This window comes from Oncorhynchus mykiss, chromosome 11, assembly GCF_057628025.1.
Source record: "Oncorhynchus mykiss isolate SJ-2025 chromosome 11, ASM5762802v1, whole genome shotgun sequence".
NCBI classification, from domain to species: Eukaryota; Metazoa; Chordata; class Actinopteri; order Salmoniformes; family Salmonidae; genus Oncorhynchus; species Oncorhynchus mykiss.
Genome location: NC_143032.1, coordinates 60,395,388 through 60,417,304, shown reverse-complemented (window position 1 = coordinate 60,417,304; position 21,917 = coordinate 60,395,388). Strand labels below are relative to the sequence as shown.

General features: G+C 40.6%; 3 protein-coding genes and 1 long non-coding RNA gene across 10 annotated transcripts; 1 reads left to right on the top strand and 3 right to left on the bottom strand.

Moving 5' to 3' along the window:
• Positions 1-73: 73 nt before the first annotated feature.
• cfap251 (cilia and flagella associated protein 251) lies at positions 74-9,668 on the bottom strand. Of its 2 annotated transcripts, none has more exons than XR_016484620.1 (21): positions 9,468-9,668; positions 8,749-9,034; positions 8,506-8,646; positions 8,211-8,320; positions 8,010-8,118; positions 5,049-5,129; positions 4,853-4,930; positions 4,716-4,760; positions 4,410-4,612; positions 4,040-4,228; positions 3,694-3,944; positions 2,835-2,986; positions 2,534-2,707; positions 2,214-2,401; positions 1,994-2,108; positions 1,681-1,840; positions 1,514-1,604; positions 1,250-1,393; positions 836-1,064; positions 543-644; positions 74-432 (listed from the first exon to the last, which is right to left on the bottom strand). XR_016484620.1 is itself a non-coding variant. In XM_021621570.3 (21 exons), exons 2-21 carry the CDS (start codon positions 9,013-9,015, stop codon positions 281-283), a joined length of 2,985 nt encoding a protein of 994 aa, XP_021477245.3. In that variant the 5' UTR covers positions 9,016-9,034; positions 9,468-9,668; the 3' UTR covers positions 74-280. The 2 variants fall into 2 exon arrangements, 1 of the variants encoding a protein (XP_021477245.3); XM_021621570.3 differs by having other exon boundaries at positions 1,681-1,844.
• A 51-nt stretch (positions 9,669-9,719) lies between these two features.
• On the bottom strand, positions 9,720-14,379 carry LOC110536058 (26S proteasome non-ATPase regulatory subunit 9). 2 transcript variants are annotated; one of them, XM_021621584.3, is made up of 6 exons: positions 14,154-14,379; positions 10,993-11,092; positions 10,621-10,802; positions 10,372-10,473; positions 10,105-10,193; positions 9,720-9,937 (listed from the first exon to the last, which is right to left on the bottom strand). In XM_021621584.3, exons 1-6 carry the CDS (start codon positions 14,262-14,264, stop codon positions 9,907-9,909), a joined length of 615 nt encoding a protein of 204 aa, XP_021477259.3. In that variant the 5' UTR covers positions 14,265-14,379; the 3' UTR covers positions 9,720-9,906. The 2 variants fall into 2 exon arrangements, with proteins under 2 accessions (XP_021477259.3, XP_090046802.1); XM_090190676.1 differs by having other exon boundaries at positions 14,146-14,322.
• Positions 14,380-14,602: 223 nt separating this feature from the next.
• Positions 14,603-19,447, bottom strand: LOC110536055 (rab5 GDP/GTP exchange factor). Of its 5 annotated transcripts, none has more exons than XM_021621576.3 (10): positions 19,213-19,387; positions 17,937-18,118; positions 17,692-17,822; positions 17,360-17,511; positions 17,066-17,135; positions 16,718-16,853; positions 16,461-16,555; positions 16,236-16,289; positions 16,033-16,142; positions 14,603-15,915 (listed from the first exon to the last, which is right to left on the bottom strand). In XM_021621576.3, the coding sequence occupies exons 2-10, from the start codon at positions 18,092-18,094 to the stop codon at positions 15,496-15,498; spliced, it is 1,326 nt and encodes a 441-aa protein (XP_021477251.3). In that variant the 5' UTR covers positions 18,095-18,118; positions 19,213-19,387; the 3' UTR covers positions 14,603-15,495. The 5 variants fall into 5 exon arrangements, with proteins under 5 accessions (XP_021477251.3, XP_090046797.1, XP_021477247.3 ...); XM_090190671.1 differs by lacking the exon at positions 19,213-19,387 and adding an exon at positions 18,827-19,197; XM_021621572.3 differs by having other exon boundaries at positions 16,033-16,289; positions 19,213-19,447.
• On the top strand, positions 19,298-20,801 carry LOC149979653 (uncharacterized). Its single transcript, XR_016484621.1, has 2 exons — positions 19,298-19,644; positions 20,534-20,801. It is a non-coding gene; the product is annotated as an uncharacterized LOC149979653 (long non-coding RNA).
• Positions 20,802-21,917: the final 1,116 nt, after the last annotated feature.

The window sequence follows — 21,917 nt, the reverse complement described above, 5'->3', positions numbered from 1 at the left end:
TAATTCGACTTTTTTTTACTTGACACAATAAGGTAAACAATTATAGTGGATTAATAAATAAATACATTTGCAATTAAATGTTTATACATTTTTAATATATAACATCTGATGTTTTCAATTGATCTTTATTAGCAATTTATATCCAATAAAAGGTCATATCAAACTACACCCATAAGGAAACGGCTGTCAATCATGTTTGTGGGTGCTTCATGAACTACAATCTTCCCATGAGTCTTTTATAGAATGAGTCCCACACTCTCACATGCAGTACATGTAATTCCTATACAACTTCTGATCCTGAGGGGGACAACATTCCCTCTTGGGAGGAGTGAAGAATATCTTTAATATAAATGGGGAATCCCAGGATATCACTTGCAAATGTTTCCATGGAAATCACCTCTGGGATCTCACTCTCCAACACATCTTCTGCATCTGTCCAACACACACACACAGTTTTAATGGTAGACTATCAAAACCGTGTAATTTCAGTCTCATTTTGAGATTTTTAGATACTACTTTAAACTGAACATGGTGATACATACCATCACATTCAAAAGCTCCCAGATCAGGTCCCCCCCCTTCTGGATTTAGTCCTACCAGTGTGGTGAAACATTCTGCCAGCTCATTTTCAGTCATGTGTTCCCCTGAGGCAAAAACAGGGTTGACGTGTTATTAGAATGAAATCCCATCACTGACACAGAACAAAGGAACATAAGTACATAACGCTTGCAAATTGTAAATACTGACAGTACCCTGCATAGAATTATAGACACAGCAACCAGAAATGTGTGGGGACTAAGAAGATGCAGATTTACTGGCAACTACACTAGCACACCTCTGTCCTGGAGGAGTTCCAGCAGCTCGATCTTGTTCACCACAGGCTCTCCCATCACATAGGAGTCACCCAGGACCTGGAAGGTGTGAAGCAGTTCCTTCCTAGAGATGCCAAACGCTGGCCGGTGGTTGACGTAGAGCTTAATGAATTCCTCCAGGTCTATGTTGGTCACATATCTCCCAGACTCAGCATACCTGCTGAACTTGACTTCGTTCTGCATGTCCTCCAGCTGGATAGAGTCATGATCAACAAACATTACTCCTTTTATACTGAACTTAACTCATTGTTAGAACTGAAGATGTTATTATCACTGAAAAACAGGTAAGAAAACAGAAAATGATCAAAGACATAGATTGATCAATTGTTTCCAAATTAGCCTAGTCATCACATTAGTCCTCATTGAGGACTTTGTACCTCTTGCTCAGTGGGGAAGAAGCCCAGAGCCCTCATGACAAAGGGGACCTCTGCTAGGGGGATTCGGGTGGACACCTGTCGCATCTCCATGGAGTCAATACCTTGGTTACGCAGCTGACAGTAATAGAAAAAGTCCTCCATTTCCTAAAGAGAAAAATGTAAGTGTCAGAACAAACAAGTATTGTACAGCCATAACAACTGATGTACCCACTATACAGTTATGAATATTGATGGTTACATGATAAATATATTACTTTAACCTACTCTAAAGAGTTCCCCGTCTCGCCCTCCATCCAGGAGGCTGTAGAAGGGGATCAGCTCTTTTCCACCCAGGGATGCAGCAGCCTCTAATGCACTAAACACACAACAAGAAATAACGATTCAGTTCAACAGGACAACTCAAGGGTCTATTCAGTGAAGGGTCTACTCACTTTAAACTAATCTCCCATGAGAGGACTGTGCAGTCAGACCCCCCAGCAGTGAAGACATATCGACTGTCATAGGAGCAGGCCATAGCAGACACCCCTGTTGGGTGGCAGATCAGAGCAGAGGACTTGTGGGGGTTCCCATCAATGGGCAGAATCTGGACACCTACCTTGAAAAATAACAATGACAAGTTACACTGAAACCAGTATCTCTTCATTAGGCAACAAATACACACAAGTCTGGCCCTTAAATAAAGACATATTTGATCTGACTTAGGAGAAGGTGGTTTGATATGATTGGGAGTGAATCAACACTTACCTTGTCTTTTGTGATGTATGCCATGTAATGAGCACTAGGGTCATGGTCCTTAGAAAATGGAAGCATGGCCATCTTTTCAACTGGAGACCCGTATGTGGGACCAAGGAGTGTCTTTCTGCAAGAGAAACCAGAAGTATTCATTTGTGGCCTTTATACTACACCCCAATGACACAGAGATGGCCAAAAATAAGAATACTAATCATGTTATTTGGCCGCTGACCTGCACATTTTGGTGGTGCTATTGAAAAGCTTCATTTTGTAAAGGTCCGAGGCGGTGAGCAGGAAGTCCTCTGTGGTGAGGGGTGGGTACCAGGCCATACAGGTGGGCACAGCGCTCTGCTCAATGCGCTCAGAGCTCAGGATCAGCAGCTCATCCTTGACTTTGCTGTTCTGCAGGTCATACTCTACCTGGGCAATCACCACACCAAGGCAAAGTTATCCAAAGTGAGTCAGCATGTCTAGTGGTTCAACATGTGAAGAAACATGGCATGTAAGTAAACCAGAGTCCTCCTATAATAAGTGTGAGCGATTGGGACTCACAAGCCTGCGGTCCATGCCCAGGGAGAGTAGTCTGGGTTGGGTGCTGTCCAGGTACACCCCAAATAGGAGATCCCTGATGGGCTTATAGTGGGAGTGGTGTCTCCCCAGGTATTTCCAGCGCTGCATGCTCTTACCGGTGTACAAGCAGAACACCATCACCGCTCTTCCAGCATCCTGACAGTAGCAACAAAACAGGAGGGGAAAATGCAACTTCAGTTTGATTATAAGGCTTCAAGGTAGTGGGCTCAAACCTGTTACTTTCCCTATCCCAATGCCAGAACCACATAGTGTGTCTGCTCACCGCTGTGGCCAGGTAGAGGGAGTCTGAAGAGAAAGTAATGTGAGTGATGCAGTCTTGGCTGAAGTTGAAGCGCTCCTCTGCCTCACTCAGCAATGTGCAAGCATCCAGTACATGGACAGATCCACTGGCAAAGCCAACCGCCAAATAAAATCCTATTCACACAGTGGTGGAAAAAGATACCTTAATAGAAAATGACTCATGTAAAAGTGAAAGTCACCCAGTAAAACACTACTTGAGTAAAAGTCTAAAAGTATTTGGTTTAAAATATACTTAAGTATCAAAAGTAAATGTAAAAGTATAAATCATTTCACATTCCTTGTATTAAGCAAACCAGACTGAACGTGTTTTCTTGTTTTATTATTTTACGGATAGCCAGGGGCACACTCCAACACTCAGAAATAATTTACAAATGAAGCATTTGTGTTTAGTGAATCCGCCATATAAGAGGCAGTAGGGATGACCAGGGATGTTCTCTTGATAATTGTGTGAATTGGAAAAATGTTCTGTTGTGCCCTCGAAATGTAACTAGTACTTTTTTGGGTGTCAGAGAAAATGTATGGAGTAAAAAGTACATTATTTTCTTTAGGAATGCAGTGGAGTAAAAGTAAAAATAGTAAAGTGCAGATACCCCCCAAAAATACTTAAGTAGTACTTTAAAGTATTTTTACGCCACTGTTCACACACACAAGATAGCCTGGTCAAAGCTGAGCCAACTCACACACAGACAGATAATATGTTCTAAGGGGAGTTATCCATACACCACAAATTGAATTTGAGAAAAAGTGAGATCTTTCTACCTATGAATATAGTTTTACTGTATAGGAAATTAAACAGACAAAAAAAGCCTCTGCTGGGTCACCTTGGGGGTCATAGGTGATGCACTGAATATGCCTCTCCTTCTCAAAGACCCTGCTGCAGATGGACACCTTGCGCTCATAGTCCCACACCTTCAGGATGCCGCTGTGGCTACCCATGGCAACAACTGGTTGCTGGGGGTGACAGGCCACAGCATGCAGTGCCTCGCAATGCTCACGCAGCAACGTCTGCAGTACACCACCCTGTGCATTCACATGTACCACCGTCGAGTTGACTGTAGACAGGACAAAGTTCCTACAGACGAGAGGGGGGTTTAGAGGGGGAAGGAGAACAAAGTAAATACGTTACACATACACTGGGGCACAAACTGGCATCACACTGATTCTCACCGGATAACAAACATCTTGGCTTCCAGAGTGCAGTCCTCCAGATAACCCTGGCTTCTGTTGGGTGGAACTTCCTTGGAAAAGGAGATTGATGTGATTGGGTCCAGGTTGAATTCACTGTACCAGCTGATGAGCTTGAAGTTCTCATCATAGAATTTCACATGGCCCAGAGTGTCACCAGTCACAATGAAGCTAAGGAATCAAAGACCATGGGGATATACAAGGAGAGCAACAGTTAGAGAACAACAGCTACACATACCAGGCTGCAATACAAATAACAATACTTCAATAGTGGTAAGGGAGTTGAACTCCGAGCAGAAAGATAAAGCTCCTGTTTCAGCATTGTTTGAAACCTTGAATGTTGCATGTTCACCTGTCAGTCAGAGTGAGCACGGTAATGCCATCCTTCTGGAGGGGGATGAGCTTGATGGCTCTCCTAACAAGGGGTCTTGAGGTAGAGGAGGCCCTAACCATGTCCCACAGCACCAAGTTGCCTACGGAGGTGGCCGAGAGGGCCTGAAGCCCCCTCCAGTGGAACACAGACTGGCTCAGCATGCCCACAACCTTGTCGAAAGTCTTTGAAAAGATGGTAAAACCACCAGAGTGAAAGGTGAGATTATTACACAATTATTACAATGACATGATTACAGGTTCTATAAACAACTAAACAGGTCCTTACCTTGTCCAAGAGCTCTGGGGCAATATAATCAAGGTGCTGTTTGTCCTGAAAGATATAACTGACAATCATATACTGTAACGCTAGCTAATAACTGTAGCAGTGTTAAACCCAGAGCAAAATAAAACTGTGGTACTTGCCCTGGTGTAAAATAAGACTTGGCTCTCACTGTTGCTGAGCAGCTGAGTAATGTCGTTGGGATTAAAAATGATATGATTCTGAAAAGGAATTTAAATCAGAACATGTTGTAAAGTCATACATTATTGCAGATATTATCATATGAATGTATTCAATTATATACACTATCTTAAATATAGTGAGACCATAAAAGCTTACCTGAAAACCATACTCCGGGTTGAGGTCAGTTACACACAATGGATCCTCTGTCTCATTTGTCCAGTCCCATATACAAACTCGCTGTGAACAGATCAGAAAGTCCTGTCCACTGTTTGTGTGTTTAAGTTCAATTAACAACATACACCTAAACTAGAGGTCGACCGATTATGATTTTTCAATGCTGATACCGATTATTGGTGGACCAAAAAAAGCTGATACCGATTAAATTGGACAAGTTTTATATATATATTTGTAATAATGACAATTACAACAATACTGAATGAACACTTTTATTTTAACTTAATATAATACATAAATAAAATCAATTTAGTCTCAAATAAATCATGAAACATGTTCAATTTGGTTGAAATAATGCAAAAACACAGTGTTGGAGAAGAAAGTAAAAGTGAAATATGTGCCATGTAAAAAAGCTAACGTTTAAGTTCTTTGCTCAGAACATGAGAACGTATGAAAGCTGGTGGTTCCTTTTAACATGAGTCTTCAATATTCCCAGTTAAGAAGGTTTAGGTTGTAGTTATTATAATAATTATAGGACTATTTCTCTATATACCATTTGTATTTCATATACCTTTGACTATTGGATGTTCTTATAGGCACTATAGTATTGCCAGCCTAATCTCGGGAGTTGATAGGCTTGAAGTCATAAACAGCGCTGTGCTTCAAGTATTGCGATGAGCTGCTGGAAAACGCAGGAAAGGGCTGTTTGAATGAATGCTTACGAGCCTGCTGCTGCCCACCACCGCTCAGTCAGACTGCTCTATCAAATATCAAATCATTGACTTAATTATAATATAATAAACACACAGAAATGCGAGCATTAGGTCATTAATATAGTCAAATCCATAAACTATAATTTCGAAAAACAAAACATTAATTTGTTAAATATGGAACCGTTACCTATTTTATAAAACGGGTGGAAACCCTACGTCTAAATATTGCTGTTACATTGCACAACCTTCAATGTTAAGTCATAATTATGTAAAATTCTGTAAAATAATCGTCATCCAAAAATGCAGATTACCGATTGTTATGAAAACTTGAAATCGGGCCCTAATTAATCGGCCATGCCGATGAATCGGTCGGCCTCTAACCTAAACATTACAAATTGGAAGACACACTCATCCAAACATTCAAAAAACCACTGGTATATTTCACAATTTATGTTTCCCCTTAACTTTAACATGGGCCTTAACAAAAAAAAAGAGCAGCTCGGCTGGTTCAGCTGAATTACACATTATTCTATCTAACTACACCCCCACATGCCATGTCTGGAAATATGCAGACAGATGGATTAAAAGTAAGTTTACATTGTAATACTTCTGACAGCCCAATTTCTAGCTCCGCCTACAACTTCTGGACTTTATAGCATTCCCAAAAAGCATGTATTATTGAGTCATTATTAGTTTTACACTTGAGACATGACTGCCCTTGTGCTGTAGAATTTGTGAATTTTGTCTCTTATAAAATACATTCTATACATTAGTTTGTAGTGGATTATAAATAAATTTTTGTTAACTGTAATTTCGTTAGTTATGCTCCAACTTTCCCTCCATCCTGTGTCAACATCATCTCTTTTTATAACTTGGTTCCAGTAGTTTTGTAACGGTTTTCTTCCTCTTCTGACGAGGAGTATGACGGATCGGACCAATGCGCAGCGTGGTAAGTGTTCATGTTATTTTATTTAAACTGAACACAAAACAAAATAACAAAGAGAATGAACGAAAACAAAACATTCCTGTCAGGTGCAGAAACACAAAACAACTACCTACACCCCATAGTGGGAAAACAGGCTGCCTAAGTATGGTTCTCAATCAGAGACAACGATTGACAGCTGCCTCTGATTGGGAACCATACCAGGTCAAACACCTAGACATATAACACACAGAACAAAACATAGAATGCCCACCCCAACTCACGCCCTGACCAAACTAAAATAGAGACATAGAAAAGGAACTAAGGTCAGGACGTGACAAGTTTATATTGTTTTCTAAGAGATTGTTAGTTGGATATGCAATCTGCAAAGGTCTGGTATATATTCCCTATCACATGAACATCCTTTTCTGACTCAAATAAGATTCCCTGAAGGTTGTTCTGATGTCCAAAATATTTCAAATCGACATTTCGTGATATGTAACTTTTAAGTTGTGTGTATCTAATACTATCTACATTGGTCAGTCCAAAATGTATTTTTAATTCTGTCATGGAAATACATGTATTTCCTGTTACCAAGTCATTGACAGTTTCTATGACTTTAGTTTTCCATGTAGCCCAATTCATCGATTAATTCTGAAAAGCTATCCAAGGACTGTTCCATAAAGGTGTGTTTTAGGGTGGGATATTGTATTTTGTAGAATCCATTTTGTTTTCTTCCATACTTTTATAGTGTTCTTAACTATGAAGTTGTTAATGTTTTTAGCTTTATCCTTTGACAATAGACACATGAAAAGATTCTGGGGATGAGCATGTGGATCTTCAATATGTACCCATTGTTGCTCTTTAGTACATTTAACTATATGTCACAAATAAAAGCCTTGGGTGGCGAGTTGATACAATTCCAAGTCTGGAAGGTTAAAACCACTCTCAGACTTAGGAAAATGTAAAACCTAACTTTTTATTCTATGAAATGTATTTGCCCATATAAAGTCTGTTATGACTGAGTGTACGTTGTTAAGGAATGTCTTCGGTGAGGTAATTGGTATTACTAAAAATAAATACTAAATTTGGCAGGCATGCTATTTTAAAGAGGTTTTAGATTTAGATATGATACTTTTTCACAGAGTAGTTTGGATGTAGTGAACTACTTTTTAAAAGTAATGTTAGTTAAGTAAACTATATTTTTCTTTAGGGTAGCGTTTGTGTAGCTCAACTTCTTCCAGTGTGAAGTAATTGGTAGTTTGGTAAACTATATTTCCATTGTAGCTTCCCCAACACTGAGCTTACCTGAACATCTCCAGCTCCAACTGTTACCAGGTATTTGGAGTCCTTTGACAGTGCCAAAGCTGCAACACCGCCCTCAGGGTGACTGTCAAATAATGTCCGCACAGGAATCCTGAAACATAAGCCAAACAACCACTGTTTCAGAATAACAAATTGAAACAGATACAGCAAAAATATAAATGTACTGTTAGAATATAGTTCTACCCTGAAAAGGAGTCCCAAATGATCACCAGACTTTCCTGTCCTCGGTCTGCTGTCACCAGCCAGCGCCTGTCCTCACTCACACACAAACACGAAATGGGGCTGCTGTGACCCTGTGGAAGGTGATCTTCAAGTTTATGTCATTACTATTTGCCTTGAACAGTTATTATTGGCTTTACCTTTGCCATTGAACACTGGCATTCCTAACAGCATAGACATAGCACTCACTCCCTATACCCACAGGCTTTTGCCTACTTCTGACCTTTGTGAGTACATTTAGGCAACTGCTGGGCCTTACCTGAAGGACATGTTGTGAATTTGATGTTTGGTCGTACATGACGGCTACATTGGTGCCACCATACAGGATCACCAGTTGATCCTGGTCCTGAAGGCTGAAGACAGGAAGAGCCCTGTTCATCCCAAAGGCCCACTCCAGTGTCTGTCAACAAACACATTACATTTTTCAGATATTGTGCTTTTTTTCTTAGATATATATATAGTTGAATAAAAAATTGTATGATAAAAAGCTAATTTAATTTACCAGTGCATGGGTTTTTACATGAGGGGACTTGGGTAACAGTGTCATTTTAGTGGCTGTGCAGACTTGAGAGACAGTTGGACTCTGATCATCTGTCTTGGGTTCCCCATTCTGTCCACTGACACAGTCACTCATTTCACCCTCCCCTTTACTATCCTCCTCTTTTTTCTGATGCAGATCCTCTTCACCCTTGTCGAGGCCAGTTGTGGCCTGCTGCTCCTCTGGAGGGCTAGGCAAGGGGTCATTGCTCTCGGTTCCAACACCTGACATGACTCAACTCATCACAGGCCTGGTGTATATTCAGAGAATAGACAAATGCAATTTTAAATGAATGGGTACCATGAGGGCAGTAGCTAGCAACAAAAAAAACGATTGGAGCACAATGTGCTTAGTTGTCAGTTTGTTGAGGAAAAATATCTAAATGTATTACGCCCACAATCTAGCTTTGTTTAATAGCTATTTTCTGCAAGTCTAATTTGAAACCTACTTAGGTTCCTACTTCTACTAACGTTAGCATGGTATGACAGTGTTCAATAATAAATTGGCTAGCTAGCTAGCGTAAACTAACTAGCAGGCTATTAGCAAGTGGACTGTTTCTTTAAAGGGGTTCAGCAAGTTGTTTCACGACGAAGAAATAAGACGAATAAACAATGTAAACTATAAATGCCCTGTTTTAGCTAAATATTTAATCGACAGTTGTAGTTGATCAGCAAAATACTCACTTCAGAAACGCATGAACCTACAGCACTGTCTTGTATGAAAGCATCTTGTTGCCTGGATACGCTTGCTGTACAGAGAATGGAGTGGCCAGAGCAAACACGTGCCAAACAGATGTCTGGGCTTCTCACTTTTTTCATATTTTGGCAATTCATTTGTTGTAACATGTTTCTTCAGGTGAAGAGTTTGGCAAAGGGGAATGTCATCTGAAGAAAACCATTTTCACAATGAAAGCAAATGTAAACTCACACAGAAAATAACCTTAAACAATACTTTTATTAGAACATGAAATTAACATTAAATCAGTTGAAAACGGCAGTCTTCTAATCTATGGGCTCAAACATGTAATTAACTCACAGCCACCCAGTGGCATACCAAAGCAGAGCTAGTGGTAAGGTTGACCCGAAGATCTTTATGATCCTGATCCTGCTGGTCACATTGTTCTTAGAATTTTTGGATGGGCACAATGTTGCATCTGTTGGGGAAAAAAATAATAAGCCGTCAATAGTCAATCTCTCTTAGATATATATGCATCTTGGCATGGCATGTATTTTAACATCCATGCTATCAAATGTGAACTACAGTAAAATTAGATAAAATAGAAATCAGTCTAACATCCAGCTCAATAGGTAGGAAACTCACCCCAGTAAACCTCTCCCTGACCACTGCTGTGGGGTAAGGCCCATTTGGGTTTTCTGGCCATTTCGAATCACTGTAACGCTTAATGGTTTCTACGGAGAAAATGGAAAGACAACATGTCATGCCTGGTAAGTTATCACTGTTACAGACTGCATTTCATTGCTTTCATCATGATACGTGAAATGATCATGATAATGATGAGGTCATTTGGCATATGAACAATAAAATAAAAGTGGTTATAACAACATTATTCTGATCAGACTAACATACCCCTTCACTATGCTGAACCACCAAGGCAATATTCTGCAGGTTCTGGAAGGTCCTTGTGTTGACGGATCCAAACGCTATGATTTCATCATTAACTCTCAGGCCCTATGGGGAAGAAACATTAAATATCTCACAACTGAAAACAAAACCACCCTTAAATACCCCAAACAAACACTAAGTAAATACCCATGCCAGTGTTGTAAAAAAAATCTATTTATGTTTTAGGTCAATCTAGGAACTGTAAACACTCACAGCCTGACAGGCAGGGGAGCCTTGTGAGACAGCATCCACACGGGCGAAGGGAGAGGGCAGGGTGACCTCCTGCTCCATGGACTCTGCCTGGTCCTGGTCCCGCTTTGCCTTCTCTCGAGCATGCAGCCTGTGCAGGGCCTCCTCAATTTCCACCATGATGGCTTTGTGATCATTCTGTAGACCTGCCACGTTGACAGGGTTGTCATAGTAAGCAGAGAAAATCCAGTAGGCAGTAGCATGTGAGCAAGGGAACCCTTTACACATGGCAGAAGCAACGTACTGCATCACTGTAAATTGGTTGTCTAACTGTTGTCAAGTAATGTGTCAGTCAAAACATTTTATATTGAACAGCAGTGCTCCAAGCTCTCTTACAAGAAATACTGTGCCTTGCTGTTCTGATCTGGTACACATTAACATCTGCGCGAGGGAAGCCCTCTGCATCAACTAGAGGACCTTCCATTCCAACGCCTTGCTAAAAGGGAAGACACAAATTATAAATGAAGGGAAAACATATTTCTTGCAGAATATATGTTTTTTAACCTTGACTTAATTTGGCACGTCAGTTAAGAACACATTTCTATTTACAATAACAGCCTACCAAAAGGCCTCCTACGGGGACAGGGGCTGGGATTAAAATTAAAATCTAAATATAGGACAAAACACACATCACGACAAGACACCACAACACTACATAAAGAGAGACCTAAGACAACAACATAGCAGCAAAAATATTATAACCCCACAACACGCATGCACGTTGTTTCTAACGTTAGATAAGCAGTGATGTAAAGTAACTAAGCAAAAATACTTTGATGTACTACTTAAGTCATGTTTTCGGTATACAGTGGGGCAAAAAAGTATTTAGTCAGCCACCAATTGTGCAAGTTCTCCCACTTAAAAAGATGAGGCCTGTAATTTTCATCATAGGTACACTTCAACTATGACAGACAAAATGATGGGAAAAAAATCCAGAAAACCACACTGTAGGATTTTTAATGAATTTATTTGCAAATTATGGTGGAAAATAAGTATTTGGTCAATAACAAACGTTTATCTCAATACTTTGTTACGTTTTCTGTAAGTCTTCACAAGGTTTTCACACACTGTTGCTGGTATTTTGGCCCATTCCTCCATGCAGATCTCCTCTAGAGCAGTGATGTTTTGGGACTGTTGCTGGGCAACACGGACTTTCAACTCCCTCCAAAGATTTTCTATGGGGTTGAGATCTGGAGACTGGCTAGGCCACTCCAGGACCTTGAAATGCTTCTTACGAAGCTACTCCTTCGTTGCCTGGGGTGTGTGTTTGGGATCATTGTCATGCTGAAAGACCCAGCCACGTTTCATCTTCAATGCCCTTGCTGATGGAAGGAGGTTTTCACTCAAAATCTCACGATACATGGCCCCATTCATTCTTTCCTTTACACGGATCAGTCGTCCTGGTCCCTTTGCAGAAAAACAGCCCCAAAGCATGATGTTTCCACACCCATGCTTCACAGTAGGTATGGTGTTCTTTGGATGCAACTCAGCATTCTTTGTCCTCCAAACACGACGAGTTGAGTTTTTACCAAAAAGTTATATTTTGGTTTCATCTGACATTCTCCCAATCTTCTTCTGGATCATCCAAATGCTCTCTAGCAAACTTCAGACGGGCCTGGACATGTACTGGCTTAAGCAGGGGGACACGTCTGGCACTGCAGGATTTGAGTCCCTGGCGGCGTAGTGTGTTACTGATGGTAGGCTTTGTTACTTTGGTCCCAGCTCTCTGCAGGTCATTCACTAGGTCCCCCTGTGTGGTTCTGGGATTTTTGCTCACCATTCTTGTGATCATTTTGACTCCACGGGGTGAGATCTTGCGTGGAGCCCCAGATCGAGGGAGATTATCAGTGGTCTTGTATGTCTTCCATTTCCTAATAATTGCTCCCACAGTTGATTTCTTCAAACCAAGCTGCTTACCTATTGCAGATTCAGTCTTCCCAGCCTGGTGCAGGTATACAATTTTCTTTCTGGTGTCCTTTGACAGCTCTTTGGTCTTGGCCATAGTGGAGTTTGGATTGTGACTGTTTGAGGTTGTGGACAGGTGTCTTTTATACTGATAACAAGTTCAAACAGGTGCCATTAATACAAGTAACGAGTGGAGTACAGAGGAGCCACTTAAAGAAGTTACAGGTCTGTGAGAGCCAGAAATCTTGCTTGTTTGTAGGTGACCAAATACTTATTTTCCACCATAATTTGCAAATAAATTCATTAAAAATCCTACAATGTGATTTTCTGGATTTTTTCTCTAATTTTGTCTGTCATAGTTGAAGTGTACCTATGATGAAAATTACAGGCCTCTCATCTTTTTAAGTGGGAGAACTTGCACAATTGGTGGCTGACTAAATACTTTTTTGCCCCACTGTATGTATTTCACAAATGATATTTGACAACTTTTACTCCACTACCTTTCTAAAGAAAATATGTACCATTTATTCCCATACATTTTCACTGACACCAAAAAGTACTCGTTAAATTTTAATGCCCAGGCAGGAGAGCAATATGGTTCAATTCACACACCTACCAATATCATCCTACTGGCTCTGATCTGGCGGACTCATTAAGCAAAAAATACTGTGTTTGGAAATGATGTCCGAATGTTGGAGTGTGCTCCTAGCTGACCCTAAATTTTAAAAACAATACCATGTGGTCTGGTTTGCTTAATATAAGTAATTACTTTACTTTGTCAAGTATAACAATTGAGTCATTTTTCCACCGCTGTACCTACATTTAAAACCAGATACTTTTACTCTAGTATTTTACTGCATGACTTTCACTTGAGCCATTTTCTCATAAAGTATCTTTACTTGAGTATGACAACTTAGTACTTTTCCCCACTACTGCTGACAGTGGTGTAAAGTACTTAAGTAGTTTTTTGTGGTATCTGTACTTTACCATTTATATTTTTGACAACTTTTACTTCACTCCATTCCTCAAGAAAATTATGTACTTCTTACTCCCTAAATTTTACCAGACACCCAATAGTACTTGTTACATTTTGAATCCTTAGCAGGACAGGAAAATGGTCCAATTCACACACTTACCAAGATAACACATGGTCATCCCTTTTGCCTCTGATCACAAATATATATTTTATCAATTATGTCTGGGCGTTGGAGTGTGCCCCTGGCTATCCATACATTATAAAAACAATTCAATGGTGCTGCCTGCTTTGCTTAATATAACGAATTTGAAATAATTTATACTTTTGATTCTGAAGTATATTTTGCCAATTACATTTACTTTTGATACTTAAGTATATTTCAAACGAAATACTTTGACTTTTACTCAAGTAGTATTTCACTGGGTGACGTTTACTTGAGTAATTTTCCATTAGGGTATCTATACTTTTACTCAAGTAGAATTGGGTACTTTTTTCCACCACTAACTGTTGATAACAGACTGAATAAAAGCAGACTGACATACAACATATTGGAAAAAATAACCTAGTTTGAGCTCGCTAACGATAGCTGGTCCACAATGTAAACGTACCAACTTACATCTTCCAAAACGTCGTAGTAAGCTTTAATTTGTTCTTCCATGTTGTCTTTCTTTTTTATAAGACTTTGGACCGCTTCCATTGTCGAATTTCCATTGTTTTCATCAGTCATCTTTATGATCCTCTGGTCCGGAAAGAACTACAACTACGAGTCGGCGAACAGCAAATACGTCCCAGAAAGCGCGAAGTAAAACTTCTTAGGTGCAGTCACTATTTCCGGTTTCTATGTGTTGCAAACCGTCGTAAAAAAAAAAATAGTAATACTGTTTTCAATGCGAGACAGAGTGCAGAGCTAAATTGCCTATAAAACATCAAAACGTACTTACAAGAAAATCTGCTTCTTGGTTAAAGCAAAATATTTCAATGGATACAGAACAAAAATAAAGTCGACTTTCCTTATGTTTTTTTCTTGAATTAATTAGAGGTTCTGCTGTACATTCACTAACAATATTTCTTCATGATCTTCAGAAACTTTATTTAAAACATGTAAACAAGGTTCTTCACAAAAGTTAGTGCTATTAATGAGTAGAATGATTACATGGAATAGAATCAGCTTTTAAACAAGAACAGGTATATGCAAGGGATTGTAACTGTACCTTCAACAGTCTAATATTGGAAAGTAAGACGTAATCCATAATCACAAACATTCAAATAAAGTATTCTACTTTGACTGAGCCACCTCTACTTTACAGGGTTCTACAATAACAGGTTTCACATTTTATTCACAATCTTCATTACTAGTTTTTGCAAAGGCACTTGGGTTTATCTTAATTGAGTAATCTAAGAAATATGATAGCAGCAATCAATAGTAAGTCTGCTCACTACCCAAGTAAGTGCTAAATTACAAAAATAATTGTCCAACTGTCCTGATATTTAAACTTCAGGGTGCAAGACATAGCTTTTCTCTGACAGCATATAAGAGCACATTTCTTGTAGATAAGAGAGTAACGTACAAACAAATAAGAGAACCTTAGAAACGTTAAACAAGGTCAAGAATGTAAACAGATGACAGCACTTTGTGACCCGTTAAACCAAATAGCAAAAATAATTGTGTGTGTTAACAATGGTTTCAAGATCGGCATTTGTCATCAGGTTGTGCTTTTGGTGTGCAAAGTTGGCATCAAGGAATGTTGAGGTCTGTTTCTCTTTGAGGATCCCACCGAACCAAAAAAGTATGCCCTTATTTGGTACCTCCTGTTATCAATTAAGCTACTTCCTATAGTCCTACATATACTTATTTTAGCCGATCACCTGCAACTCACTAATATTTACCCCACAAAGCTCACACAAGCATGAAGAACCAGGGTAAAAAGGTTTCCCACTGTACCCCAGTCTTAATATGGCTAACACTCTGTTAGACAAGTGTTGTTGTTGGACTCTTGACCATCTAGCAACAACACTGACTGGTCTTTGACATCATCTGCCTGTGTTAGAGTAGAGACAGAATGGCTTTGCAAAAACCCTGACTGGGCTTTAATTTCTTCTTGTGTCAGAGCAGACTGGGATGTTACCTCATCTATCTGTGCCTTGACAGACTGTACCCAATGCTGTAGCTGCTCTTTGAGGGCATTTATTCCTTGGTCCACCTTCTCTTGTCGACCCTTCAGGTCCTCTAGTTGGTCTTGCGTCTCCCTGGCCATCTTTTGCCTCTCACTGCCCCTCTTTGAGGGAGCACGGCGACCCTGCATGTAGCCCTCAAACTCCACTGGGCTTAGGTTGAGTGCTGGCCCATCCAGCTTCTCAATGAAGGCCACTGCACAACACTACATTAAAAAAAACCGATAACATTACCAAAAACAGACTGTAGTAATCTCAGCACAAGTCATTCAAGACTATTTACAATCAACTAATGTACCGTACGCATGTACATATTAGCTCACCAAATTGGTGAAGTAGTAGCCACTCTCTCCTGCCATCAGGCTGTGAGGGAGGCCGAAGCGGATCACATACTGCATGTTGGAGTGAAGCCGGGGTGGGTTGGCCTTTAGTACTACGTAAATCAGGCCAGACAGGTAGTCGTCAGCATTTGCTGGCTCACTGTTGGAAGTGGAGAGAGCCTGGAAGACATTCTGACTGCACTTACATACGCATGTAAGCTTGTCCTGTGGCGCGCGCTTGGCATCCATCTCGATTATGGCTGGGGATTGTGAGTGTAACAGTTAGTACACAGGTGGAATTTGAAAAGGTCTGGAAATGTTTTAGTCAAACTAATTTAGTCATTTGGCTTTCTTCATAATGAGATTTCAGTGCTGCTGGTGTCATCTTTTAGCCAAATAAAGGAACACGGTCTTCCTTTAAAATAAGTCACCTGTTATAGCAGGCAGAAAGGGATCACTGACAACCTCAGCACTCTCGTCAGGGAAAGGCACCCTCAGCATGTGGGGGGTGACCCAGTTTAAGGACCTGTCGAAGTTCAATTCAAATTAAAAACAATGTTGAACTAAGTTTAATCACAATACTAGTCATTAACATTGCTAATATAGTCTATCTAGCATCACCGAGACCTATGGTACGGGGAATGGGTTTGGTAATAATGTTAGACAAGGTTATGCATGGCAGTCTGACCGTATCCTCCTCTGGAGTGCCAAGTCTTTCACTTCATCGTCACAGCTGTCATGGCAGAACACCCACTTGTGCAGACGCGTCATGATCAGCTTCTCCATGTGCTCCATCATCTGAGAGACCTGAATCTCTGAAAGACCTATCAATACAGCAGACACAGTGAACAAGTATGTGAAGTTGGGGAATAGGATAGAGTGTTCAGTGCAATATGTTGTGTAATGAGACTGATATTCAAGGATGAACAAAATTCTTGTCTATATGTTAAGTGAACAAACATAGGCCCACAATAATTAACATCAAATGGGAACCCACACAGCAGCTCAGAAACATCAAAATGGCCTCATTACTCACTACTGAAATGCACAGCGATGTTCTGGTAAAAGTCTTGAACAAGGTCAGATTGCTTCTGCACTGGCAGGCCCTGCAGCAGGAAAGAAAATATAATAAATACATGAAATAAGAGAGGCATTATTCAAACTTCAAATATCAAGGTAAAAGAAAAGCAGCACAAGAAGCAGGCAATGGAAAGGAACCTGAACTTGACAATTAGAAAAGGCAGTTGAGAGGGCCGTAAAAACAGAAGTTGGAAGAGAAAAGTAATTGCAGAGATAAGAGTGGTGGATAAAGAGGAAGGAAGCACATTACGTGGTAAGCCTCCATGGTGTTGAGGAAAGCAGTGCAACGGGACTGCAGACGTTGAGAGGATGGGTTCCTCAGCAGCTTCAGGAAGCTGGTAAAATCCCCTGGCTCAATGCTCTGATAGGCTTTTAATGTAGCCACCTGGCCCTCTGAAGACTCTGAAAGAGCATAAGGGTTCTCATAAGACCGCTATTACGGTGTTAGCTAAACATGTTTTTGCTTTGTATCACTTCAGATTATAGACCCCAAAAAATGCACATTAAAATACTCATACAGTTGTGGAAATTACATTATAACCGTTTTCAATGACTGAACAGAGGAAGTGCAAAGGGAATCACCTGGGCGTTTAGGAGGGGACGGTCCACCCCAGAAGAGCCTCCTCATCGTATTCACTTTGCGACCCTTCTCCATATTCTTCTTCTCCTCAAATTTAGAAAAGGTGAGGGGAGAACCTGCATCATTGTGGGGCCTGACAGCAGGGAACAACAAAGGAAACATTTTAATATTTCCCAGATCAAAAGACCTGATAAGTCTCTGGTGGACTTGTCTTGTCAATATTTATGAACGACAACAAAACCATTACCCAGTCTCCTGCCTGTCCGCCTCTGCTTTACGGGTTCGTTCTCGCCAGCACTTGGAGCAAAAGCCCTGCCATGCAGGGTTGCCATAATAACCGCATGCATCCTTGCAGAGAAGCTCTGCTTGAGTGACTCGGATCCCTCTTTGCTGCTCCGCCGCCATACTTCAGCACTCTTTTACTCCCACCTGGTGACATAGCAAAGACAATTGTTTAACTGTTTTGAACAACTCAGACACACATACATAAAGAAAGAATGTAAATACAAAGGCAGTAGTGGAAATAAATTGATTTGTTACATAGCATAGTTGCAGTTGGAGTCAACCCCCCCCCCTTAAAAATGTGGTCCTCCAATTAACTGTCCAGTTGTAATTCTGTTTGTGGAACATCCTAAATTGTTGTAACGTTAGTTATATCCAATCGAAACCCTGAGTAATATAACGAGGATCAAGTAGCTAGATCAACCTTTTTCACAATAAAGATTACCAGTAAGTGATAGATAAAATATCTAACATGATGCCATTTAATCGAGCACAGCCACTGGTTCTTAGCTACTTTTAGCAACGCAGGTGTACTTACATACATTAGCGTTACTTTCAATTGTATTGTTTTGCACAAAAACAGACCGCAGGAATCCAGAAGTTAAATACAATTGCATTTCAACTTCCAGTGTCGATATTTTTTCTCAAATTCCCTTCGTCAAAATGACCAACCGTACTGTCCACAGGCACAGTAACGTTACGTTGAAATTGAATTGCATTTAACTTCTGGCTTCCCGAAGACTGTTTTTGTTCAACCTAATACAGTTGAAATATGTAAAAACACGCGTTTTTAAAACCAACTAACTGATTCAGACGTCTTTTCTGACAGTAAAATAAAACATATTCCTTACTTACTTACAAATTATTGTTCAGCAAAGTAGTCATATTCCTGGTAAGATACAATAATGTGTCGCACTTCAGCAGTTGTCCTAACGTTACCACTACTCCAGCTATAAAGTTTAAGGTTAACATAGCCCAAATTCAAAACCTAGTCATATAATATATTAAATACAGACTGAGAGAAAGCTAACCAAGAAATTACATGGTGAGCTCACAGCTGGTAGCTAATTTGTTGTGCTAACGTTAACTAGCTAGTACGAGAAGGCTCCAAAAGACTAGAGAAATTAGCTACTTATATATCATGCAAACATTTTAATGACGCAAAACCCAAATTGTTGATATTCTTCGATTTTAGTAACTATAGCTAACACCTTTTGATAGCTAGCAAGAAAAATACTTACCTTGGCAGGATCACTTGGTTGACCGACGTGACGTGATGACGTGTCATCAGCTGCCTGTCTGATGACCCCATAGAATTAGAATAGTAGAATGTACATGAACCTTCTTATGATGGGATAAAGGTCAGCCATGTTGGTCAACCATGGTTGGCCAGTGCTGTGATATTGGGCGCTTTCCAGCGGATCACTTTTGTCAAGAGTTGACCAACGTCTTTCAAACATTGTCTGACTTGCGACTAAATGTCTACTGCATTAACTTTACACAAATCATGTGATCAGGTCATGCAGTTTTTGATGAGATCGCCTTCAAGTTGCTTCTCACCAACTGCACCATGCAGCCATCAACTGCATTGTGGGAAGCACTATTTGACAAACAATCATTAGGGTGTTTTTGTTTGACCCACGCGAACATGGTCAAAGAAATGACTGAAACAGGTACCAACTTTTCTGCAATTCTAAAGCTACAGGGGATACAAGTACAATTTATATTTGAGACCTCATTAACAACCAATTCATTGTACACACAAGTTATGTTTTCAGTTCGTGAGTGTGTGATATGGGGGTATAGAAAAGTTGATTTCGACATTTATACAGAAATACTTATAAACAGTAGCAGCTGTGTTGACACTGCCATGTTGATCTGAACCTTGCTGTTGGAAAACCACTACTGTCTGACTTTTGGCTGTCGCAGTTGCACCTACCTCAACTTCACTCTCCACCTTTTGTCTACAGTTGGCATTTTTAGGCTTACTGCTGGAAGACACCCCATTTTCTTAAAGGTGCACTATGCAGAAATCGCACCCCCATTTCCTGGTCTAATAGTTTGCCTTATTTCAGTTTGTGTGTCAAACAAGCAAGTATAGTGTAGACTGTAGAGAATCATTGTACCATCTAAACCGCTATGAAATATTTTTTACATAACCAAAAATATAGTATTTTCAGCTGGTATAGAAAACTGAAAGTAAAATACAAAAACAAAACTTAATGGGAAGCATAGAAATAGTGTACATAGAATAACTCTACCGATTCATTGACATGCTTTCAATAAGAATGATAGATCTATAACTCAGCTACATATTGCAGCTTTAAGTAGTTGAACATTTTATTACTCCAACCTCTCGTGAAAGTGACAAACCGACACGTTTTCATTTGTCAAAAACAACTTTATATATCAAAGGGAGTGCCTTTAATTTGACGCCCAGCAGTTCGGCACGATTAAATGTTTCTGCGTATGAGCTTAGCTAGCCAACCTCACCATGACATCGCCTACAAGTGTAATATGGGATTTCGATTGGGAAATGCAGTTTCTGCCTATCTTCCACAGGAGGCTGCTGAGGGGAGGAAGTCTCATAATAATGGCTGGAATGGAGTAAATGGTATCAAACGCATGGAAACCATGGAACAGCAACAGTCCCAAAACATCACTGCTCTAGAGGAGATCTGCATGGAGGAATGGGCCAAAATACCAGCAACAGTGTGTGAAAACCTTGTGAAGACTTACAGAAAATGTAACAAAGTATTGAGATAAACTTTTGTTATTGACCAAATACTTATTTTCCACCATAATTTGCAAATAAATTCATTAAAAATCCTACAATGTGATTTTCTGGATTTTTTCTCTCATTTTGTCTGTCATAGTTGAAGTGTACCTATGATGAAAATTACAGGCCTCTCATCTTTTTAAGTGGGAGAACTTGCACAATTGGTGGCTGACTAAATACTTTTTTGCCCCACTGCATGTGGCAGGGTCTACAGGAAATCACGGACTGCAAAAACAGCCACGTCACAGACACCGACATCATGCTTCCAGACAAACTAAACACCTTTGCCCGCTTGAGGATAATACAGTGCCACCGTCCCAGCTCGCTAACAAAGACTGCGTCCCCCCCTCTCCTCTGTGTCTGACTTGAGTAAAACATTTAAACTTGTTAACCTTCGCAAGGCTGCTGGCCCAGACGGCATCCCTAGCCGCGTCCTCAGAGCATACGCAGACCAGCTGGCTGGTGTGTTTACGGACATATTCAAACGCTCCCTATCCCAGTCTGTTGTCCCCACATGCATTAAGATGGATACCATTGTTCCTGTACCCAAGAAGGCAAGGGTAACTGAACTACATGACTACCGCCCCGTAATACTCACTTCTGTCATCATTAAGTGATTTGAGAGGCTAGTCAAAGATCTTATCACCGCCACCTTACCGGCCACCCTAGACCCACTTCAGTTTGCATACCGTCCCAACAGGTCCACAGATGATGCAATCGCCATCACACTGCACACTGGCCTATCCCATCTGGACAAAAATAATACCTATGTAAAAATGCTGTTCATTGACTACAGCTCAGCATTCAACACCATAGTACCCTCCAAGCTCATCATCAAGCTGGAGGCCCTGGGTCTCAACCCCGCTCTGCACAACTGGGTCCTGGACTTTCTGAGGGGCCGCCCCGAAGTGGTGAAGGTAGGAAACAACATCTCCACTTCGCTGACCCTCAACACTGGGGCCCCACAAGGGTGTGTGCTCAGCCCTCTCCTGTACTCCCTGTTCACCCACAACTGCGTGGCCATGCACTCCTCCAACTCTATCATTAAGTTTGCAGTAGTGGGCCTGATCACCAACAATGACGAGACAGCCTACAGGGAGGAGGTGAGGGCACTTGGAGTGTGGTGCCAGGAAAACAACCTCACTCAACGTCAACAAAACAAAAGGA